This window comes from Alligator sinensis, unplaced genomic scaffold (genome assembly GCF_000455745.1).
Source record: "Alligator sinensis unplaced genomic scaffold, ASM45574v1 scaffold659_1, whole genome shotgun sequence".
NCBI lineage: Eukaryota > Metazoa > Chordata > Crocodylia > Alligatoridae > Alligator > Alligator sinensis.
The window spans coordinates 1092603-1112817 of record NW_005842265.1 but is presented as its reverse complement, the minus strand read 5'-3'; the positions used below and the strand labels follow the sequence as shown (position 1 = coordinate 1112817).

The following is a 20215-nucleotide window of genomic DNA, read 5'->3' as shown; positions in this document are numbered from 1 at the left end:
GTGTCCCCCCCCCCCCCCCCCCCCCCAATTGTGGAGTAAGACTGAGTATATAATTGCACCTAGAATGGTGACTCTGTTTTTAAAAACCCAAAAAACAAAAAAACTCAGTAAAATAAATGTCCTAGCGACCAATTTGATTTTTGCAAGTAAAGAAGAGTGAGTGTCTGGAATATCAGGCTAGGGTGTCCTCCTCAGTTATTAAACTGCTGCAATATTGAGTCTGCGTAGGAAGGTAGTTAATAGTGAGAACTCTAATTTTCCACTAATCTCCAGTTCTGCTCAGAACAAAACAATTTCTCCAGTAAATCAACATGAATTATTCAAGATGCCAGTTCTGTATCATAGTCCCACTTCTTTTTCAGCCCAAGTCTTTGGGTAATCTGTCAAAATTGATCCCAGAAATAAATTTATGTAGGAAATTGATGTGCTGTAACTCCGCACCGAAGACTCGGATGCTGTAACGTTTTTAAATTTCGAGGCTTGAGTACGAAAGCTGAACAAATGGATTCTAAAACACAACCTTATTGAATCTGAAATATCTATCTTTTGGAGGGAAAAAAAAAGTGTAGAATGCATTGTAGCAATCGAAGTATAATCATGCTTCAGTTCAGGATGGGAGCTAGCATCTGCTCCTGAGCGAGGGGGAATCGAAGTGAGACTTAATGACTGTTCAAAGCATAATACAATTGTTTTTCTATTGTGAAGAGTAAAATTGTATATATGAAAGGTGGTTAGTTATCATTCAGCAGCCTGTCTAAGGATTTGTTGATGAAATCACTTGAGGTTCTTGTGCCTTAAGTTTCAGATGAGAACTGAGGGAAAGGAACTTGCTATCAGGTAAAATGCAGGACTATGAAACAATTGCCACTCTTTATCTGAGGATTGAGACCATGTACTTGTTCAGTTACTGTTTAAAGAAGCTGATACTTTTATAACCTGCTTCTCTGTGCTAAATAGACAATTAGTGTTCCTTTTATAGAAAAACAAAATTGGCCTTGAAAGTTGTTTTTTTAAGGTGATTTTTATATTGATGCTATTATGCCACCATAGTTCAACAGAATGCTATGATTTATCAAACTATCTTCCTGAATTTCACTTGAGTGAATAATTAGTTATAAACTTCTATATATCATTATAAAAACAACTTGTATAAATTACTTACCTTTAGGTTTAGACATGTAAAATTCTTATGACAGCAATACTTGGGTCACTCTAGTGAGTGAGGTACTATCAGGCAGGACCTAGTGTTTCAGAGTAAGTGCAGTACTGATGTAACTTTAACATTATAGCTCTTTCTGAAAGCTTGTCTTGTGCTTGACTCTTGCTTGTTTCTCATCAATCAGCTCAGCTCCAAGTCTTTAAACACTGATGACTCTGAAAAACTCAGAGGTGGTATGCAGTAGTTGGCAAATATTACACCTAAGTATTGACAGCTGCTGCCAAATCCTTTAGGGTGCGGAGTAAGCAATAGTAAGGATTGAAACTAATTAAGTCACTCATGCTTGTTCAGCTTCTTTTTAGCAAGATGGGATAGTGTTGACAGTGAATAAAGCTGTTTGCACATTTGTCTTTGTCTGTAATAACTGCAATACACCCATGTTGAATAAACCTGCATATAAAATGCAAACTAGCATGGATGGGTTTTTTTTGAAGTGCAGGTTGTAATCACATTCTGTCCCACTTCTAAAAATTTATGATTGCTAATCATCTTTGACAGCAGGATGGAGTGATTCTTCTCAGGTGAGCAGTCCAGAGCGAGACAATGAAACCTTTAACAGTGGGGACTCTGGGCAGGGAGACTCCCGCAGCATCACCCCTGTCGATGTGCCAGTGACAAGCCAAGCTGCCACAATACTACCAGTGCATGTCTATCCCCTCCCCCAGCAGATGAGAGTTGCCTTTTCTGCAGCTAGAACATCTAATTTGGCCCCTGGAACTCTAGACCAGCCAATTGCGTTTGACCTTCTGCTGAACAACCTTGGAGAAACATTTGACATTCAGCTTGGTAGGTTCAATTGTCCAGTGAATGGTACCTATGTATTCATCTTCCACATGCTGAAGTTGGCAGTGAATGTTCCACTGTACGTGAACCTTATGAAGAATGAAGAGGTCCTAGTATCAGCATATGCAAATGATGGGGCCCCAGACCATGAAACAGCTAGTAACCATGCAGTCCTACAGCTCTTCCAGGGGGATCAGATCTGGCTACGTCTGCATCGGGGAGCCATTTATGGAAGCAGCTGGAAATATTCTACCTTCTCGGGATACCTCCTTTATCAGGACTAAAATCCAGTGTTATGTTTACAAAAAAAAAAAAAAAAAAAAAGCTGCTCGAAACACCTTGGTGAATGGGAAGGGGGCGGGGGGTGGAAACTAGCTTTGCACTTAATACTGACTTCATAGAAGATACATGGTTCCATTATTGGGAAGTGGCGGTCTTACTTTGCAAGGTGAAATCATGGAGTTGGGTTACTGAATCAGCACTAATTTGGCACTTTATCAATTGTGATGTAGCCTTGCTAGTAAAGCTGTGAATGTATATTGTTTGCACTTACTTACCCTAAACTGTATTAATGTCCAGCTTACTACACTACTGATATGATTGCCTCAAGTATGGGCTATTCACAATGCCTTGTTGTGCCTCAATAAAACAAGTTAATATGCATTTTAGTATTAATCTTGATAGTTGTCTTTATTGATTTAAAAAATATTCAAAACTTGGTCTACTAACTCAGTGTGAAGCATACTGCATGTAGTCTTACTTTGAAGGTGGTTGTCAGTCCATCACTTTCCAAAACTCTGGGTGAATTGTTTTAAGACCATTGGGTCATGTTTGTTTTCTAGTGAAGCAGTCTGTTCTCAAGAGTTAGTCCTGTTGTATGCAAACCTTGCACTACAATTCATGTTAGTTTACATCTTTTAACTAAGAAATGCCTCCTGCCTCTAAAAATATGCAAAGCATTGTTTTGTACAACTGTTGATCTGCATTATTTAATCGAAGTGTGTGCATGACTGCCACTGACTGGACAGAATATCAAACTGATTTTAAAAGCTGAAAACAATTCAAAACTTCTGAAATTCTAAACTAGTTGTTTAGCCTTTTTGTTCTTGCTGGCTTCCAAAATATCATGCCAGTATTTCCTCAAACATAACTGAGCCTCTAAATTTGGCCAGACAATTGAAACAAGGTACTATTATCATATCAGTTATTTATCTAACTTTCAGACTGTGAATGCCTGTGTCTGAAGGAACTGCAGCGTTGGGCACCAAAAGGCAATAGAATGTAGTGCTACAAATGCATTTTTGTAAAATTACTTTCTGTAGTTCAGTGTTCTGTCAATTCCTTCTTAATGCAGAATTCCAGCAAGAATTGGTGAAGATAGCTGTGGTAATAACAGCAGCCTTATCTATACTTTTTTTTTTTTTTTTTGTGCCAATATACTTTGTTTGGGTCCTAGCTAAAATGCAGCTTGATGCATAATTCTCCAGACTAATTGATAACAAGAAAAATGCATCTATTCCCTGCTTCTATATTACATAAGCCATAGTAGAAGTAAAACACAGAATACAACAGATCTTGGGTAAAGCTGCTGCTGCTGCTTCTGTTTCCCAGCTTGTTTATAGCAGTCATATCAAACTACATTGTTTTGAACCTTAATTTTGTAGTATCTGAAGTAGACTGTCATCAATTAAACTTATGCCTTTCTGAATGAGTCTAGTCTCCAAGGTACCCTGTCTTCCTTTCTGCCCTAATCTGCTAGGCTTTTGTTTTTAACAATGAGTTATCTGGCATCTGTTCTATAAAGATCCTGGGGCTGTTTTGTGATTTGTTTTTTGATCCAATAAGGGCATTTCTCATTTGGTTTCATTAAGCAAATTTTGGTGAAAGAACAGGTTGTAGACTACTTAAAGTTGGACGTGTATAAGTCCATGGGGCTGGATGGGATGCACCCGAGGGTGCTGAGGGAGTTGGCTGATGTGATTGCAGAAGCACTGACCATCATCTTTGAAAATTCATGGTGACCAGGAGAGGTCCAAGATAATTGGAAAAGGGCAAACATAGTGCCCATCTTTAAGAAAGGGAAGAAGAAAGATCCAGGAAACTAGACTGGTCAGCCTCATCTCAATCCCTGGAAAAATTGTGCAACAGATCCTCAAGGAATCAATTTCTAAGCACTTGGAGGAAAAAATGTGATTTAGGAACAGTTGGCATGGATTCACCAGGGGCAAGTTGTGCCTGACCAACCTTGATTGCCTTCTATGATGAGGAGATTGGCTCTGGATGGGGGGAGACAGCTGGACGTGATTTTTAAGCAAGGCTTTTGATACAGTCTCCCACACCATTCTCACAGGCAGTATGGGCTGGATGAATGGACTGTAAGGTGGATAGAAAACTGGCTTGAGGATTGGGCTCAGAGAAGTAATCAATGGCTCAATGTCTAGTTGGCAGCCAGTACCAGTGGAGTGCCCCAGGGGTCAGTTCTGGGGCTAGTTTTGTTCAAGGTCTTCATCAATGACCTAGAAGATGGCATAGAGTACCACCCCCTCAGCAAGTTTGCAGATGATGCCAAGCTGTGGGGAATAGAAGATATACTGGAGGGTAGGGCTAGGATTCAGAGAGTCCTAAACAAATAGGAGGGTTGGGCCAAAAGGAATCTTGTGAGATTCAACAAGGACAAATGCAAAGTCCTGCACATAAGATGGAATAGGCCCATGCACTAGTACAGGCTGGGGGCTAACTGGCCAAGCAGCAGCTCTGCAGAAAAGGACCTTGGCATTAGAGTGGACAATAAGCTGAATTTGAGCCAGCACTGTGCCCTAGTTGCCAAGAAGGCTAATGGTATACTGGGTATAATGGTATACTGCATTGGTAGGTCAAGGGAAGTGAGTATTCCCCTCTATTCAGCACTGGTGAAGCCATCTGGAGTACTGTGTCCAGTTTTGGTCCTCCTGCTACAGAAAGGATGTAGACAAATTTGAAGAGAGTCCAGCAGAGGGCAATAAAATGGTGAGGAGGCTGGGGGGAACTGGGCTTATTTAGTAGGGCTGGGTGAAGCTTCGGTCACTAATTTCAATTCGGAGGAGATTTGGCCTGATTCAGTGGCGAGATCTCCGAATCAGAGACCCATTAATCTCTCTGAATCTATTCGGAGGCTTCAGATTCAATTTGGAGAGATTCGATGATTCGGACATGCACACAGCTTCATGTTTTTTCTGTATACCTCAAGGTACCAGGCAGCTCAAAGCTGAGATGCTGGGGTGGATGGAGCATCCCACGGGACTGTGGAGGGGGTGGTCCCCAGCATGCTTATTGGTGGACCCAGAAGTGAACCAGAAGCACTTCTGGGTCTGCTGTGCAGCACGTAGGGGGTCCCATATCTCTCCCCCCCCCCCCCCCCCCCCCAGCTCAGTGACTGGTGCCTCCTAGGTTAGGGAGGGTACTGGGGGTCTCCCTGTGGCCAATTGCTAAGCTGGGGTGGGGGGTCCCCCACATGCTCAGTGGTGACACTGGAAGTACTGGGACCCCCCCCTCCCATGCTCTCCTGTGGGATGCTCCATCTGCCCCACCATCTCAGCGTTCATGAGCTGTGCCTGGTACCTCAAGGTATGTAGAAAAAACGCATAAATCTGTTTATGGCCAAATCGCTGATTCTCCGAATTGTAATCAAATCTTCAGACTTGGATTTGGCCGAATTGAATTGGACAGTAATCTGAATCAACGAATTGAATTGCTATCCCCCAAATTGGGCTGAATCTGAATCAAATATGCCTGCTTTACACATCCCTATTTCTTCTAGAGAAGATAAGATTCAGAGGGGATTTAATAATAGTCTTCAACTACCTGAAGGTGGGCTCAAAAGAGGATGGAGCTAGACTGTTCTCAGTGGTGACAGATGGCAGAACAAAGAGCAAAGGTCTCAAGTTGCAGCAAGGGAAGTTTAGGTTTGATAATTAGGGAAAACTTTCTCGCTAGTAGGGTAGTAAAACACTGGAACAGGTTACCTAGAGGTTGCGGAATCCTCATCCTTGGAGGTTTTCAAGACCCGGCTAGATAAAGCTGGGATGGCTGAGGCTGGTGCGGGTTTGAGCAGGCATTGGACTAAACCTGAGGTCCCTTCCAACCCTAATTTTCTAGGATTCCAAGCTTCCTTCCCCTCCATCTTCTCCTTTTCAGTCTTCCAGGGCTCTTTGAAATTTGCTAGTAGTTCAGGGACTTGGCAAATTTCCCTAATGCTATAGAATGAAGGCATTTGAAACTCCTAATTTTGTTAAAGACCCAGATTTGCCTTAATTCCCATATTTAATTGTGCAAACAACTCTGTCAGTGTACCCAGCCTTTGAGATTTGGGCAGGAACCTACCAGTGGGTAGTAGGTTGCTGGCAGTTAGGAAATCCAAAATTCTCCCTGCCCCCTCGTGTTCCCCCCCACCTGGAGTTTTGGGCAGATCTGTTATGCCAGCATATTGCTAACCAGAATGCATCATGTAATGCATCTCTGTGCTTAGAGAAATAAACACAGCCTACAGCACCAGGTGTTTGCAGGCCTACATGCTTTTAAGCTGTAACTCTTCTAGGCCTCTAAAGCTATTCTTGATTCTACTGAATCCCTTCTGGTTTGTGCAATTAAATAAACCAGTGATTGATTGAGCATTCATTCCTTGATTATAAAGTACTGCTTCCTAATCCCTTGTGCATATTCCACCTCTTTCACCTGGGATGCAATTTTGTCATGGCTAAAGTCCATTTAATTCCAATCAGTTGCTGCCGTTTGAAAGTGAGCAACAGGTGCTCTCCTACTTGGCTTATGTCCTTGGTATGAAACGGTTACTAGCTAACCACTGCTCGTCCCTGGGAGACTTAGTCTGACTTCATAAGGTTCATATTTCTTTGCTCCATGCTTCCTAAATTCTTCTCCGTGCCCCAACCATAGTCTTGACAACTTAATCTTATGCACTTTTCCTGGTCCCATGCTTATTTCTTGCAGAGTCTTTAGCTTTAACTGCAGCTTGCATTTCGTTACTCCCAAACATTGCAAAGTTATAGAAATCAGTGGACATGTGTAGTAGTAGATGTTTAACTTGCCGAAGCATGACTTGTTTTTTAATGCAACTCCTGTGTTCCCAAATGCCTTCCATTTGCTAATTTCAGATTTTTCTAACTAGTATCTATAGTAGTGAGTGAGCAAACTCCCAAATGTTTGTAGGCTATATGGAAGGCTTAAACAGATTGCCCCCCCCATTCCTCTCATTTGCAATACATAATCTATTAAGGGGGAAAAAAAGAGCATGGTTAAATAGACTACAAAGGTTAATGGCTATGCCAAGGAACGGTTCAGCGCTCATCCATCAGAAAGCTTAAATATACTGAAAAACACTAGTTGATATTCTCTTCAATATTGGCCAATACAAAATTAAGTAATTGTGAATGGTTCTAAAAAGCTCAATTCATGAAGCTTAGCAACTTGACTAGTATGAACACTAGTGCAATTTTGGCTGTTGAACTTGTTTGACACTAGTTCTTAAAATAAATGCCTCCTAAAGTTATGTGGCTTTAGTGAAAGCCATAAAGATGTAAGAAATTTGAAAAACCACAGATTTCAGATATGAATAGTCTTGTTCATACTGGCCTGGGATATCTGCCAGCAAATGCATGCCATAGCAATTTTTTCAAGTGACAGCACTAATGTAAATTAAGTCATCCTAGTTCCCAGTGTCTTCCAACTTGGAATCAATCTGCAGGAGTAAACTCATCAAGCTGTTGGAGCCTTGTTGCTTCCAATTATGTATCATATGCATTTGAACTTTTTTGTTACTTTTAAACTTTAATTAAAGTTCTCCGGGGCAGGTATAGTTGAAGCTAGTATGCCAAACAGAACCCAGCATTGCATATGTCTGACAGTCCTCCAAAAGTGAGGAACATTACTCGTGATTTTTGGAGTAAAGTGGCTGCCCTAAATGCTCAAACTACATAGACTTTGTTGCTTACAAATTAATGTACCTTCACGTTTTTTAAAGGGAGTCTGTTCTGGTTTTTTTTCTCTTCTTGCACCCCAACTAGCTACATTGGTGGCAAGTTATCCAAAGTGCTTCAGGTAATATACAAATGATCATCTACTGAACTTAACTTTAACTTACTTGAATATCTAAAGTCTAATTCGAGACTTGAATCCGTAGCCATTGTTTTGGAAGGCATTTTAATAGGTAAGTTTTGTGACTTTAAAATGTTTAAGCACTCTGGGTGTGGTATAGGGTTACTCTTTATTTTCACATACTTAAAAATGTACCCCCTCCCCCCTCCAGCTCTTTACTCACGGTGATTATCTTGAATTACTACGCTGCTAATGTGTCTAGGTTTATGCAAAGCTCCCGTTTAGATTTTTAGATTCTTTAAGTTTCATAGGGTGTTACACTGTTTCAATACTTTGCTGGATACTGTATGTGTTTAAACTGTCCATCTTCGCTAATTGCAGGAGGCTCCTGGAGACCTATCGTCTGCCCTGCAAGGTAAGGCAGTTAGCATCTGGTTCTGCCTCCATGTTGAATGAATATTGTTCTAAGTTTCTTTTAACTTGCAATATTATTCATGAAATAAGAGTAAACTTGAGTTTACTATACTGCCAGCCTTTGGAAAACAAATTGACTCAAGACTCTTCTCTTTCTTTCAGGCCATGCAAATGTGAGGCAGAGGGTATGAGTGATCAGTTTTATAGCTGACCTTTTTCATTTGGTGTAAAAATCCCCGTTCAACTATGCTGAGGTACTACTGCGGTGCTCTCGTCCTTACGACCTGTCGGCTCCAACTATTTACTTTTCAACACAGAACTACAGCTGCTTTAACAGAATGATCAGTGGATAAGACTACATCAGCATTTTGACTACAAGCAAAGCTTAACTACCTTCTGCAAATTTGTCTTGCTAGTCCAGAGGCTAAATGACAGATCCCATAGTTTACCCCCTGGGTGGGGCAGAACTTTGGAGTCTCTATCAAGGGACAAGAAATCCACTTACTATGCTATTGGGAGGCAGTCTGGTCTGTTACTGTACAGTGACTAGACCAGATCTTTCCATGTAGATGTGTGAATAACTTTTTGGATACTTGTTTCAACTATAGATAGGCATATTAAACAGCCCATAAGTTTCATAGCTGCTGTCTGAAGTTCTTTTAGCGTTCTGTAGCCTGCAAATATCAAAGTTCTAATTTCTCTAGAATTTACTCAAACTTGATAAATGGGCAGCTCTAAGCAAAGCTTTTACAATGGTACAAATGGGCAAAAAGTGCTATTAAAATTTTCCATTTCAAACTTCTGTTACATTACCTTATTTTCAGTAACTGCTATGCTATATTCAAAAGTAGTTGTGAATTTTAGATAAAGGCTTCTAAGGTTAAAAGAGAGTTTGAATATGTGTAATGTTGAAAATGTTACTTAGTAGCTGAGGAAGTAGAGCTGTTATAGTTGCATCATCCTAAATTTTCAAGAAGTACTTCATGGTTCTGCATGCCTAATCTCAAATACTTGCAGAACTTTCATTTTTAAGTGATGCAAAATTATATCTAATGCATTGAAATGTAACTACTACCTTCACTTCCAGTAAGCTATTGTAATGAGCATGGTTACCTGTTGTCTGTTTTTTTGGGTGTTTTTACACAGCTTTGTGTTATTGCTTTAATGCACTACTGAAAGGAGCTCAGATGCCACAAGGAACCAGTTCCAAATATGTCCATAATGTTAAGAACTAGTGAACCGGCAAGCTGGTCAGCTGCTTCTGCAAGTGCTGCCTACATTTGAACATTTTGGTTTAGTCTTTTTTTTTTTTTTTAATTAAATTATGCTGCCTTCTGTTAGCAGGGACAGAAATGAGAGCTCCAAGAGCAAGGGTCCACACAACCTTGTGTACACACACTTATAATTGCAGTTTCATGTTTAGAGGCAGGCATGCCTTATTCTTCTCTTCCGTGAGCTCTTTCATTCTGCTGTCCTCTTCCACTATCTTGCCATGTGGAGTTTAAAGGAGCTTCTCTGTACTGTGGGTTCTGTTTACTTGCCCCAGTAGCAGGCAGCTCTATTCAGCAGTGCAAAGGAAAGCACCCATATATACACAGGAATGAACCAGTCTGCTTCTGCTGCTGCTTCCATGTGATTCTGGGGGGAAGGAGTCAGTATATCTGAATACTTGATTGTAATATTCTGATGCACTAGTAATTAGAACTAAATAGATACTGTTTAGTAGAATAGAGATATTTTAGGCTAATTTATATTCCAGTATATGAGAGAACAGTTTATTTTGGGGGGAGTTGGAAAGCCTAAATCTCACTTACAGAATTTCCTTCTTACAAATGAATATGGAAAAATTGTTTAATGTTAAGTGCAACTTGTGGTCTGGGTTATGACACACACAACTAAAATGGAATACTGCACCCTTGTGATAGGCATCCAGCTAGTGTTAGATCTCAAAGAGACCTGGCCTGCATCAAAATGTTGTTAGCTTGGCATTTCAAATTTAATTTTCTGTACTTTATGATGCCACTGCCAATCTTTTGATGGAGATTTGAGTGACAATGGAAGTGAAGCAAGGTCTAATTTTGTTGCTCGGTGAGGTGGGGGCATACACAATTGAACATCCCCACACAGCCCAACATATTGGTGGCTTTTGGGGGTAGGGCAGAGGAGGGGGAACAAAGAAAGAGGGGAGAATTAAATCTTGAGTAGATCATTTCAGTTGCAACTGACAGAAAAGGTCATAAAGCTTCTTGTGCTTTAGTGATAGATGATTGCACACCTATATTACCCATGTTGGATCTTCAGTATCGCTAATGAAGAGCTGCACCATTTTGTCAAAGGGAAAAACATCTAGTTTTCAAGAACAAGCAAGTACCAGCAGCCACATCGTGGCATCACATAGTACAGCACTCAGTTGCATCCATATTGAGTAAGCCATTTTATACTCTATGGGTAGATCTTCAGACATGCAACAAGGCACTTCAGTCAGCTGCTGGTTAGGAAGTGATATTATTCCTGCGTAACACTGGTGTTCTTGATTTTGATGACTTTTTTTTTTTTTTTTAGACACCATCAAGAACAAATTTCTGACCACTTATTTTTCCTCTTCAGGTTTGTAAGCAGAAAAAAATATAATCAACCATATCACAAAGAAATCAAGCATTTGTTTCTATCTTGATTCATTTTTCTAGGGCAGGTGCCAGATATGGCCTGCAGGTCACCCTTACTCAGCCCAGGGTGGGAATTCAGGGGTGGGTCCTACTGCCAAATTCTTCTGTATGGAACCCCATTGACAGTGAGCATTGGGCATGGGTGATTGCTGTGTTTAGTTTACGTGCATATGCACATACATGCTGCCCACTGTTCTGCTGCTCTTCCTGCTGCTGGGTCTGCATCTGGGTATGACCTGTAAGATGCCCTGTGGTCCAGATCCAGCCTAGGGGGCTGATGGACTTAGATACCCCTGTTCTAGGGCCAGAACCTTTTGAATGACAACTTTGGCGTTAGACACTTTTTAGTGCTACAAATTGTAGTGTTAGCCAAGTAGTTTGTTATGGAAGCATCCATACATCTACAGCTACCTGGAGTGGAGGAAGAATGGAGAGTCATAAAAAGTGTGGCACAAAGGTATGCTCTCCAGCCTGGAGGCAATGGGGGTTGGTCCTTGGCTTCCCTGGCCCCAAGGAAGGACTGTTACTTTGAGGGCTGTGGTAATAGGGTTTCCTGCAAGCTGCCCACAGTGGCAAGAGATGATCGGATCTCTGTCTACTATAATTGGCCCCTGAAACAGCAGTGATGGGGCTGCTGAAGCCAATTGAGGTGGCAAGGGCTGATTAGGTAGCAGAGACTGGCTGATCAGTCTTTGTCACTGTGAGAACTCAGACAGCTGTTGCCAGCTGGTGGCACTTGCTGATGGTCCTGCTTGCCAGCTGGATGGGTTATACCAGAGAACCAGGAATTCTCTCTTCTTTCTCCTCCGGGAAGGGATGGGGCAGGGAAGAGGGAGAGCTAAGCACTTTAGGACACTAAGACCTGTATAAAAAAATTTTGTTGCAGAAAGGCTTTCTGCAGCAGTGGCTGCAACTTCTTTTAATGATGGATGGACCATTTTTCTCACAGATCAGCCACTTGCTGAATGAGACAAACAGTATGAACCCTTGGAGGCTTTTTTTCCTTTTATTTTTTTGTCATACTAAAACAGTATGACACATAACATCTGTCTAGGGCCTTTGATTCAATTTGGGGCATTTACATTGGCTGTTTTCCTATTTTTTTTTTTTTTTTTTAATTGGCAATAGTTAATTCTGGCACAGAGAGCATATTTATAAAGCAAGAAACAGCCCATTCAGTTGTAAAACAATGTAGAGTACAGTTCCAGCAATTGCTCTTTCATCATGTTGGAATGGGTTGTATTGCATTCTACATAGTAGCAGAAAATCCTTTAACACTTCCACATGCTACTGCACGTGCAGAATGAAATTTCGTCTATTTTAGGGAACCTTCATTCAAAGCCCAGAACTAGACTAATATTCCCCACTGCTGGGTGGTGGGTGACCAGGTATTACAATTTTAGATTAGAAAATGACAGATGAAAAATGTTATTCTTTAAAGGAAGGGAGGTGCTGATTAATTTTGATTGAGATTTCTTATCAGTTTCAATTACTTAAAAGAAGATGGAGCTTGAATAGTTAGCATGTGGCCTACCTAGCATAACTACACTTTTTAAAAATGGCTTTTATGGTTCTTATCCTATATAACTGTTCAGTCTTCAATAATGTGTTACCACACTAATACTGTTCTAAAGTTTTTATAATTTTTTTTAAATAACTTCAACTTGGGCATAAGCACCTAGCTTGTTACAAATTAAATTACTCATTACCATTCTAATAAATGCTTTAATGCCTTTGTTTTTTAAAGCTGGTCAGCTGATCACTTACTTTAAGGTGGGGTAATTGACTGGTCAATAAATGGAATGAATGAGCACAGTCAAGGTAGAAAAATGTCTGAATTAAGGTAACTTTGTTTGTGTGACAGACTTCAGTGGCCTACTCTGCCCCTGTTTTTCCCCTGGTGTTGACATCCCTTACAGTTGTGGTGGTGATTTAAATTCCAAATATATATTGTATGCAACTGATGCAGTGCTCTTATCTTAAACCCATAGACCCTGTGTCACAGTGACTTGGGTATGAACTCTCCAAAGCTAGTGTTGACCGCTTAAAGCCTAATAGTAACATGAATACACTACTGAATTTTTTTATATATGTGCCCTGCAACAAGCGGGCATCAAATGAAAGAAGATGGAGAAAGGAAAGGAGAGAAACAAAAAGCTGAAATAGCAAGAGTTCTAAAGGTCAACTTACTTTCTTCACTGTCTGAGTATGGCAATAAAATATTTGGTAACTTAATTGGTATGTAGAGCTTATACCCTTCCCTTGATCTAGCTGCTGATACTCTGCTTACATATGTAGGGATTTTTGGGTTGGATTTAAGGCAGCATTTAGCACTAACTATCCCAGTCTAGGGACCATAATCAAAAACCATTTCCATTTACTCCAAACTGTGGAGGAATAAGTAATTTATAATCCTTATAGTGAATCATTGGATCACTCCTATTAATATATCTGCCCTCTTTATACATTTCTGCTTGAAATCCTCTTCCTAACTAACTTATTAGGGCATGAAAAATTCAGCTGCTTTAATGAGCTAAGGCCTATTGAAAGCTAGTCCTAAAAGTGCTGAGAGGGGGGGAAAAAATCATAGCAAGTCCTGTCTTCTAATTCAGGCTGGAGCAAGTAAGTAAGGAAAGCTGGATCTTGTTCTCCACTTCTTTTATTTTTTTTTTTTGTGCCAGCCTTCCTAAAGCTTAACCCATGTTGGGAAATAAATTTCTTTGCTAAAGCCTATTCAGCTGAACCACTGTTAACAAAAGTCATGTTAGTGCAGAGAGGCCATGCAAGCACAGGTGCATGGATCAAACAGGTGCCTGCATCTTGATCCCTATAGGGATCAAGGTATTTGGACAGACTTTGCAAAATCTTGGGTCCAACAGGAAATGAGCAGTCATTGCTGCTACAGTGTGGAGATGGGCAGGGATGTCTTCTCCATTCCAAAGAGAACAATCAACACTTCCTAACAAGTACAGGAAGTGCATGCTGGTGATGAGAAGGCAGATGCAGATGTTGCAGACCCCATAAGGAATCAGGAGCTCCTTCAGATCAAACAAGCTAAAGCAGTGCTTCTCAACCTGTGGGTCATGACCCAAAAGTGGGTCGCAAAAATATATGAAAGGATCATGAACACATTTTTAAACAATGATTCTCCTTTAAAGGAGGAAAACATGGGAAACTCTGCCTTTTCCGTTGCAGGCTGGCAGAGTTCCTATGCCCCACACATGGGGGGGTGAGGGGGCTTGGAGGTAGCAGGTTGGGAATGAGTGGCACTGTGTCAAGACTGGCCACTTGTTTACAAATGGGTCTGGTAAAGGTTGAGAACCACTGAACTAAGGAACAGACCCTCTAAGGAAGGGCAAAGGAAGCTTAGTATGAGGCATTTTATCTATTTTATTTAATTAATTAATTAATTAATTTTTTTGTAGGCTGCAAAATGCTCTTATTCAGCATTTCTCTCACCCCAAATATAAATTACTTGACTTGCTCAAACAAAATACAAGACAATTATTTTCAAGTAGCTGCTTCGTTTTATAACGAATGTGTGCTGGTAGGCAAAAAGAGGAGGAAAACATACTTTCAATAATCCCAAAGCTTCCAAATTTGTGTTCTGGGCAGCAGATAAACTTTCTAAGCAATGTAGCAAAACCAGTAGTTGATCATTCAAGCAAACTATGTAGGCAACAATGGAGTAATTAGTCATGTTAGTTTGTGATTATTTTTTTTTCTTTAATGAATAAAATTGTAAAAATCTTACCACAGTGTCTCATGTGGTTTTGACACTTGGATTAAATAAAGTTCTTCGCTGTTTCTTGTTTCAGAGTTGGAAAGAGGTAGAGATGGTTTGATGCTGGCTCTAGGACCCAGCTTACAGAACTGGAAGCGGCTACTGCCTGTCTTGTTTTTCAACATTTTAGGTGCATCTCTGGGGGGGGGGGTGTATGTATATGTATGTATGTATGTATGTATAAAAAAATATATAAATAAAAAAAATCCCTTTTTGTCCAATGGCACAACCTCTACAATCTTCAAACTGGTCTACTTAGTGTTTGATCATAGTACAACATCTTACTGCAATACAGCGAGCTTCAATATTACAACCGCCTTCTAAAAGTGGCAGCACATATGCCTCGGTGACTTCAAGCTTCTTCATGAACTTGCCTTTTTCTGTGCCTCTTAAACAATACAGCAGCCAGTACTGATTCTTGCTGCTTAATGGGCAAGGTTTAGTGTGTGATTTCTGTGGCTTTTACTCAAGAGTACAGGTATTATAAAAATGTAAGTCTGTCTGTCTGTAATGCTTTATTTGCACGGATTGGCTGATGGAAACAGCCAATCAGAGTGCTCCAAGCATGGGGGAGCATCACCATGATTCCAAAGCTGTGCCGAGGACCAGAGGGTGGGGGAGCCGAGGCTGCTGGCCTCGGCTCCCCCACCCCACTCCCTGCTAGAGTTAGAGTAGTGGCAGCATGGGGCATTAAGTGGTGGCACTCCAACCAAGCCCCCCCCTCCTGTCATTCTTGATGGGCAATTGGCAAGTGTATCACACTTGGTGGATGTTAATACTCATGGACTTAACCAAGGCAATAGTTTTATGACATCATAATTTACCTGTCCTCTCTCCTAATCTGCTTGAGCTCCACAAGAGGTAACAACCCTTTTCACTTCTGAATGGGCTTATTTTGTTAGATGATGATTAAGTGTATCTATTTAAACTGTTCTTTACTCAGTTGGGAACTACTACTTTGTTGTTGTTGTTCTACGGTTTACTGCCTACTTCCCTTATGCTACCACTGTTTGCAAACTAAAAATAATTGTTCTATGCTAAGTCTGGGAAAAACAGAGAGAGCCTTAGGAAGGTCATTTTTGCCCCAAAGACTTGTCTAACATACCTCTCAGTTATATTGATGGTTCCGTAAAATATATCACTTAGTCCTGCTGCTTGTTTGTTATCAAGTACATCTGATTTATTGTCCCTCTACCTCATGGTAGTAACATAGCAAGTTGATGGGGATATTTTAGCAATGCTGGGAGCTGTTGAACAGCCTAGAGCAAATCTGACCCAGTTCATATTTTTGAGGATATTTATAGAAAAATGTAAGGGATTTTTCTGACTGTACCTACTCACCCTGTAAATCTAACCATGTCTGGTTGTTTAGTAGAGGCCTTGACTGGTGTTTCCTCTAGTCACCAAAGCATCTCAGTCAAAACTCCCTCCTCTATTTGTGGCCAATGTCCATTGCACTGTAAGGGAAGAAGGATGGGGGCATCATGTTAGCTAAAGAAGGCATTGATTTGTCCCTTGCAGGAAACTAGCAGGGGCCCTGAAGCATAAATTCATAGATAGTAAGACTGGAAGGGACCTCAGAAGATCATCAGATCCAGCCCCCTGCACCAGGCAGGAAAGACAACTAGGGTGAGGTGACTATCCAGTTTCTTCTTGAAGATTTCCAGAGTAGGCGATTGCACCACCTCTGGAGGGAGCTTATTCCACAGTCTGGGCCCCTTTAATTGTGAAGAAGTTTTTCCTAATGTTGAGCCTGAAACAGTCTTCCAGGAATTTGTGATCATTACTTCTGGTTTTCCCCAAGGGTGCCCTGGTGAACTTGATGTACTTCCCTGACGTAGCAGTAAAACTGCGGTAATCCCCACACCTAGCTTCCAGAGTGGGGCCAGGCCTGCCTCCTTCCTAGCCTGGCCCCCAGGGAGGGAGCTGTCCATGCCCCCTTCCTCCACAGGGCTGGCCCTTCCCAACATGGGGCTGGGTTGGAAACTGGCCATGCCCTGTCCCCTCCTCCACAGTGAAGCCACACCCACTTCTCTGTAGGGCCAGGTTGGGGCCTGCCTGTGCCCCTTCCCACCCTACTTGCTACCCTCCCCTCTACAGGGCTGGGCCATGTCCTCTTCCCTCTCCATGGGGCAGGGTCAAACTCCTTTTCCCCTGAGGGGCTGTGTTGGGGACAGCCTGCCCTCTGCCTCCCTCCATGTGGCCAAATGGTGCCTGCTATGTCTGCCCAGGCACCAGATGAAGAACAACAGCTGGATCCAGCCCACCAGCCAAAAAGGTTGAGCAGCACTGCTCTAAACCTTACTACTTCTAAATCATCCCTGACCAATGCTTATTCAACCTCTTACTGAAAAGCCTCCAAGGAAGGAGATTCCACAACTTCCCTAAGGCAGCCTCTTCCACTACCTCACTGTTCTAACACTAAATGTTTTTCTTTTCTTATCAGTCATTTTACAGAACCCTGAAATCATAATAAAACATAAGGGATTACTCAGGAAACAAACTCAGTAGTCATTTTCCAGGCAAGAGACTGCGTTCTCCAAAAATGTTAGTTCTGATGTGTTCACAATCAGATACCAGCATGGTTTAATTTAATTGATTTATCAGCCCCACTATGGTGTATGTAAAAGCACTTGGTGACTTATCCCGCATCATCTACTCACTTTTTGCTTTTCTTGTACCACAAATGGCCATGGTAGTAGTTGCTGATGTTCTACAACCAGTAGAGAATCAAGTGCCTAATTTTTAAAGCAGGCATTTGTGTACGTATTTATATTTATTCATTTTATGTAAGAACTAGGAAATTGCCCATTGTGAATGATGGGGTTGGGGGGTGGGCAGGGATGAAGCGCCTCTTCCTGCATCACTTCACTCCACATTGCCAGCGGCTCCCAGACATGGGGGGCAGGGAAGGGAGCTGCCAGTGTCCCATGCTGCTGGTCTGTGTGGCTCCATGCAACACCCCCCCCACCTCCTCTCTGCCTCCCCTCCCCCTCTCTTCCCTTCTTCCCCGCTGCCTCCCCCTCTGCCGGCTGTTAGGGCTAGGTGGCCTCACTGAGACAACCAATTGGAGTGCTCATACATTGTTATGGACAGAGAGACGGACTAAGGCTTTTATTATATTATATTAGAATACTACTGATTTAGTCTGGCAATAAGACTGAAAAGCAACATGAATCATGTAAATAATGAGATGGACAAAAGGGAAATGTAGGGGGCTTTAAAAACAATGGCATAAAAAGATTATAGCAGATAGTGAAGGGCTTTGACAAACCAAATTACCTGTATCGCTAATTCCTAGTTTCCCAGAATGCAGCAAGAGCCTGCCAGGGTCACAAGTCAGATGGCATTCCAGGAAACGGTGAAGTGTTTAGCAGAGAGCAGCTTGTCTGATATAAATGCTCAGTGTAAAGATGTGCTACAGCAATGGGGGTCAACCCCTTTGGTAGGAGTATCACAAAGCCCTGGACCATCCCTGAGTGCCACGCAGATCCTGTTAATCTACCCAAGCTGCTGCTGCTTTCCCTGTGTTCCCTGCTTGATCTGCTGCTCTGCTTTCTGTTTTCTGCCATATCTGCTGTTATGCTGCCTGCCCCTTCCAGAATCCACTGCGTGCCACACACGCAAGGCCTGTGCCACTTGTGGCATGCATGCCGAGAGGTCAGCCACCTGTGCACTACAGGCTGTGAGACATTGGAGTGTTCTGTGTCTTAGTCAGCAGCTGAATGCTTGCTCGTGTAGCAGGGAGCAGCCATGCTGGCAAAGCCCCAGTCTCTTTGACCTTTCATTTGTTCCAATGGGCATGTTAATTTTGAAACCAAATGATGGCAAGACAGGCATCTTTTGTGGCTGCTGGCTGTTTCCAGGAAGGGGTGTTTCACATGTCAGGCCGTTGACAAACTCCAAGGTGCTGCCTACTCCTCCCATGCACTCATAGGCTGCTTCACCATCGCAGCCGCATCGGACAGAGTCGCATGTTCTGCACATGGTCATGTTTTTGCACCTTGACCCCCAAATGGACAGGGTCAGCCAAGACATGGCATGTCTTCCTTTTCTAGGCCTCTGGGCAGCTGACCCCTCCCCAAGGGCACCTAGCTGTGACTACAGTTATAGTCCTGGGGTCTCTCCCTTGCCTTTTCTATTTTAATTTCTCTATTCCTTATACTCTGCTTTGTGCACATCCTTTCACAGCATCTGATGAAGTGAGCTTTAGCCCACAAAAGCTTGTGCTCTATCTCACAGGGGAAATATCATGATTACCAAGGTGGTTTTCATACTGGCCGGGGAAAACTACAAGTGTGGCAGGAGGTAGTACCCTGACTGAGGTAATGTATAGTTAGCGTCCCACTTTTGCTTCCCGTGGAAGCATCTTGGCTACGTGTGGATTTTATGGACATGGGAGACTTCTCCCTAGCTTGCTCCTGTGGCCATACAGCTGAGGGCAAGCAAAACTCAGGCATCCAAATCCCAAGGCTCTGGGCTTGGGCCTGCATGTAGGATGCCCGCCAAAGGATTTGGAAGTACCTGAAGCCCTAGGTGGGGGTGGAGGATACTTGCTGGTAGCAGGGCCACATGTGATTTTTGAATGACTCACATGGATTGGGAATTGATTTGGCTGATTTGACTTGGGACACAAAAAACTTTCCTTAAAAATTAAAAGACAGAACAAACTTGTGCTCTATACACATGTATATACACACCCAATATATGAATGTACATAAACATATATGTAAACATACACATATGTATACATATATGCACACATCTATATATATATGCACACATCTATATATATATAGGCAGACAAGATTCTTTAAATGTGATACAGATGAATATATACACACGTGTATATATACATACACATACATGGATACACATATATAGATATCTTTATATATGTATGTGCATACATATGTACACAAATACACATACTATATATATGCACATTACAAACATATGTGCGCGCACACATTTATAAGCATGTGTGTATAATGTATGTGTACATTTCCCCGCCCCGCTCCAGCAGCAAGCCAACACGAAGCCAAAACCCCACCCCGCCCATATACGCATGTGCTCAGCCACACCCGCTGCCCGGCCCAGCGGCCTGGTCCCAGCCAGCGGCTCTTTTTCCGTATTACAACATGGCCGCCCCCACTACTCTCGGCGCTCGGTGGCGGCAACCATGAAGCTGGCTCCGCTTAAGAACACCCCCCTCGTTTCCGTATGGCAACATGGCGGCTCCCGCTGTTCTATCAGTAGCCG

General features: G+C 42.1%; 1 protein-coding gene across 8 annotated transcripts in view; it reads left to right on the top strand.

Moving 5' to 3' along the window:
• Positions 1–9236, top strand: part of CAPRIN2 (caprin family member 2) — a 73326-nt gene extending 64090 nt beyond the window's left edge. For 3 of the 8 annotated variants that reach the window (XM_025209044.1, XM_006027750.3, XM_025209043.1), the window contains one exon: positions 1718–3713. In XM_025209044.1, the coding sequence (XP_025064829.1) occupies positions 1718–2286 (569 nt within the window). In that variant the 3' untranslated portion in view covers positions 2287–3713. Of the gene's footprint in view, positions 1–1717; positions 3715–8470; positions 8505–8665 lie in introns of those variants that run through there. The other 5 variants (XM_025209047.1, XM_006027752.3, XM_006027751.3 and 2 more) reach the window with 5 other exon arrangements.
• Positions 9237–20215: the final 10979 nt, after the last annotated feature.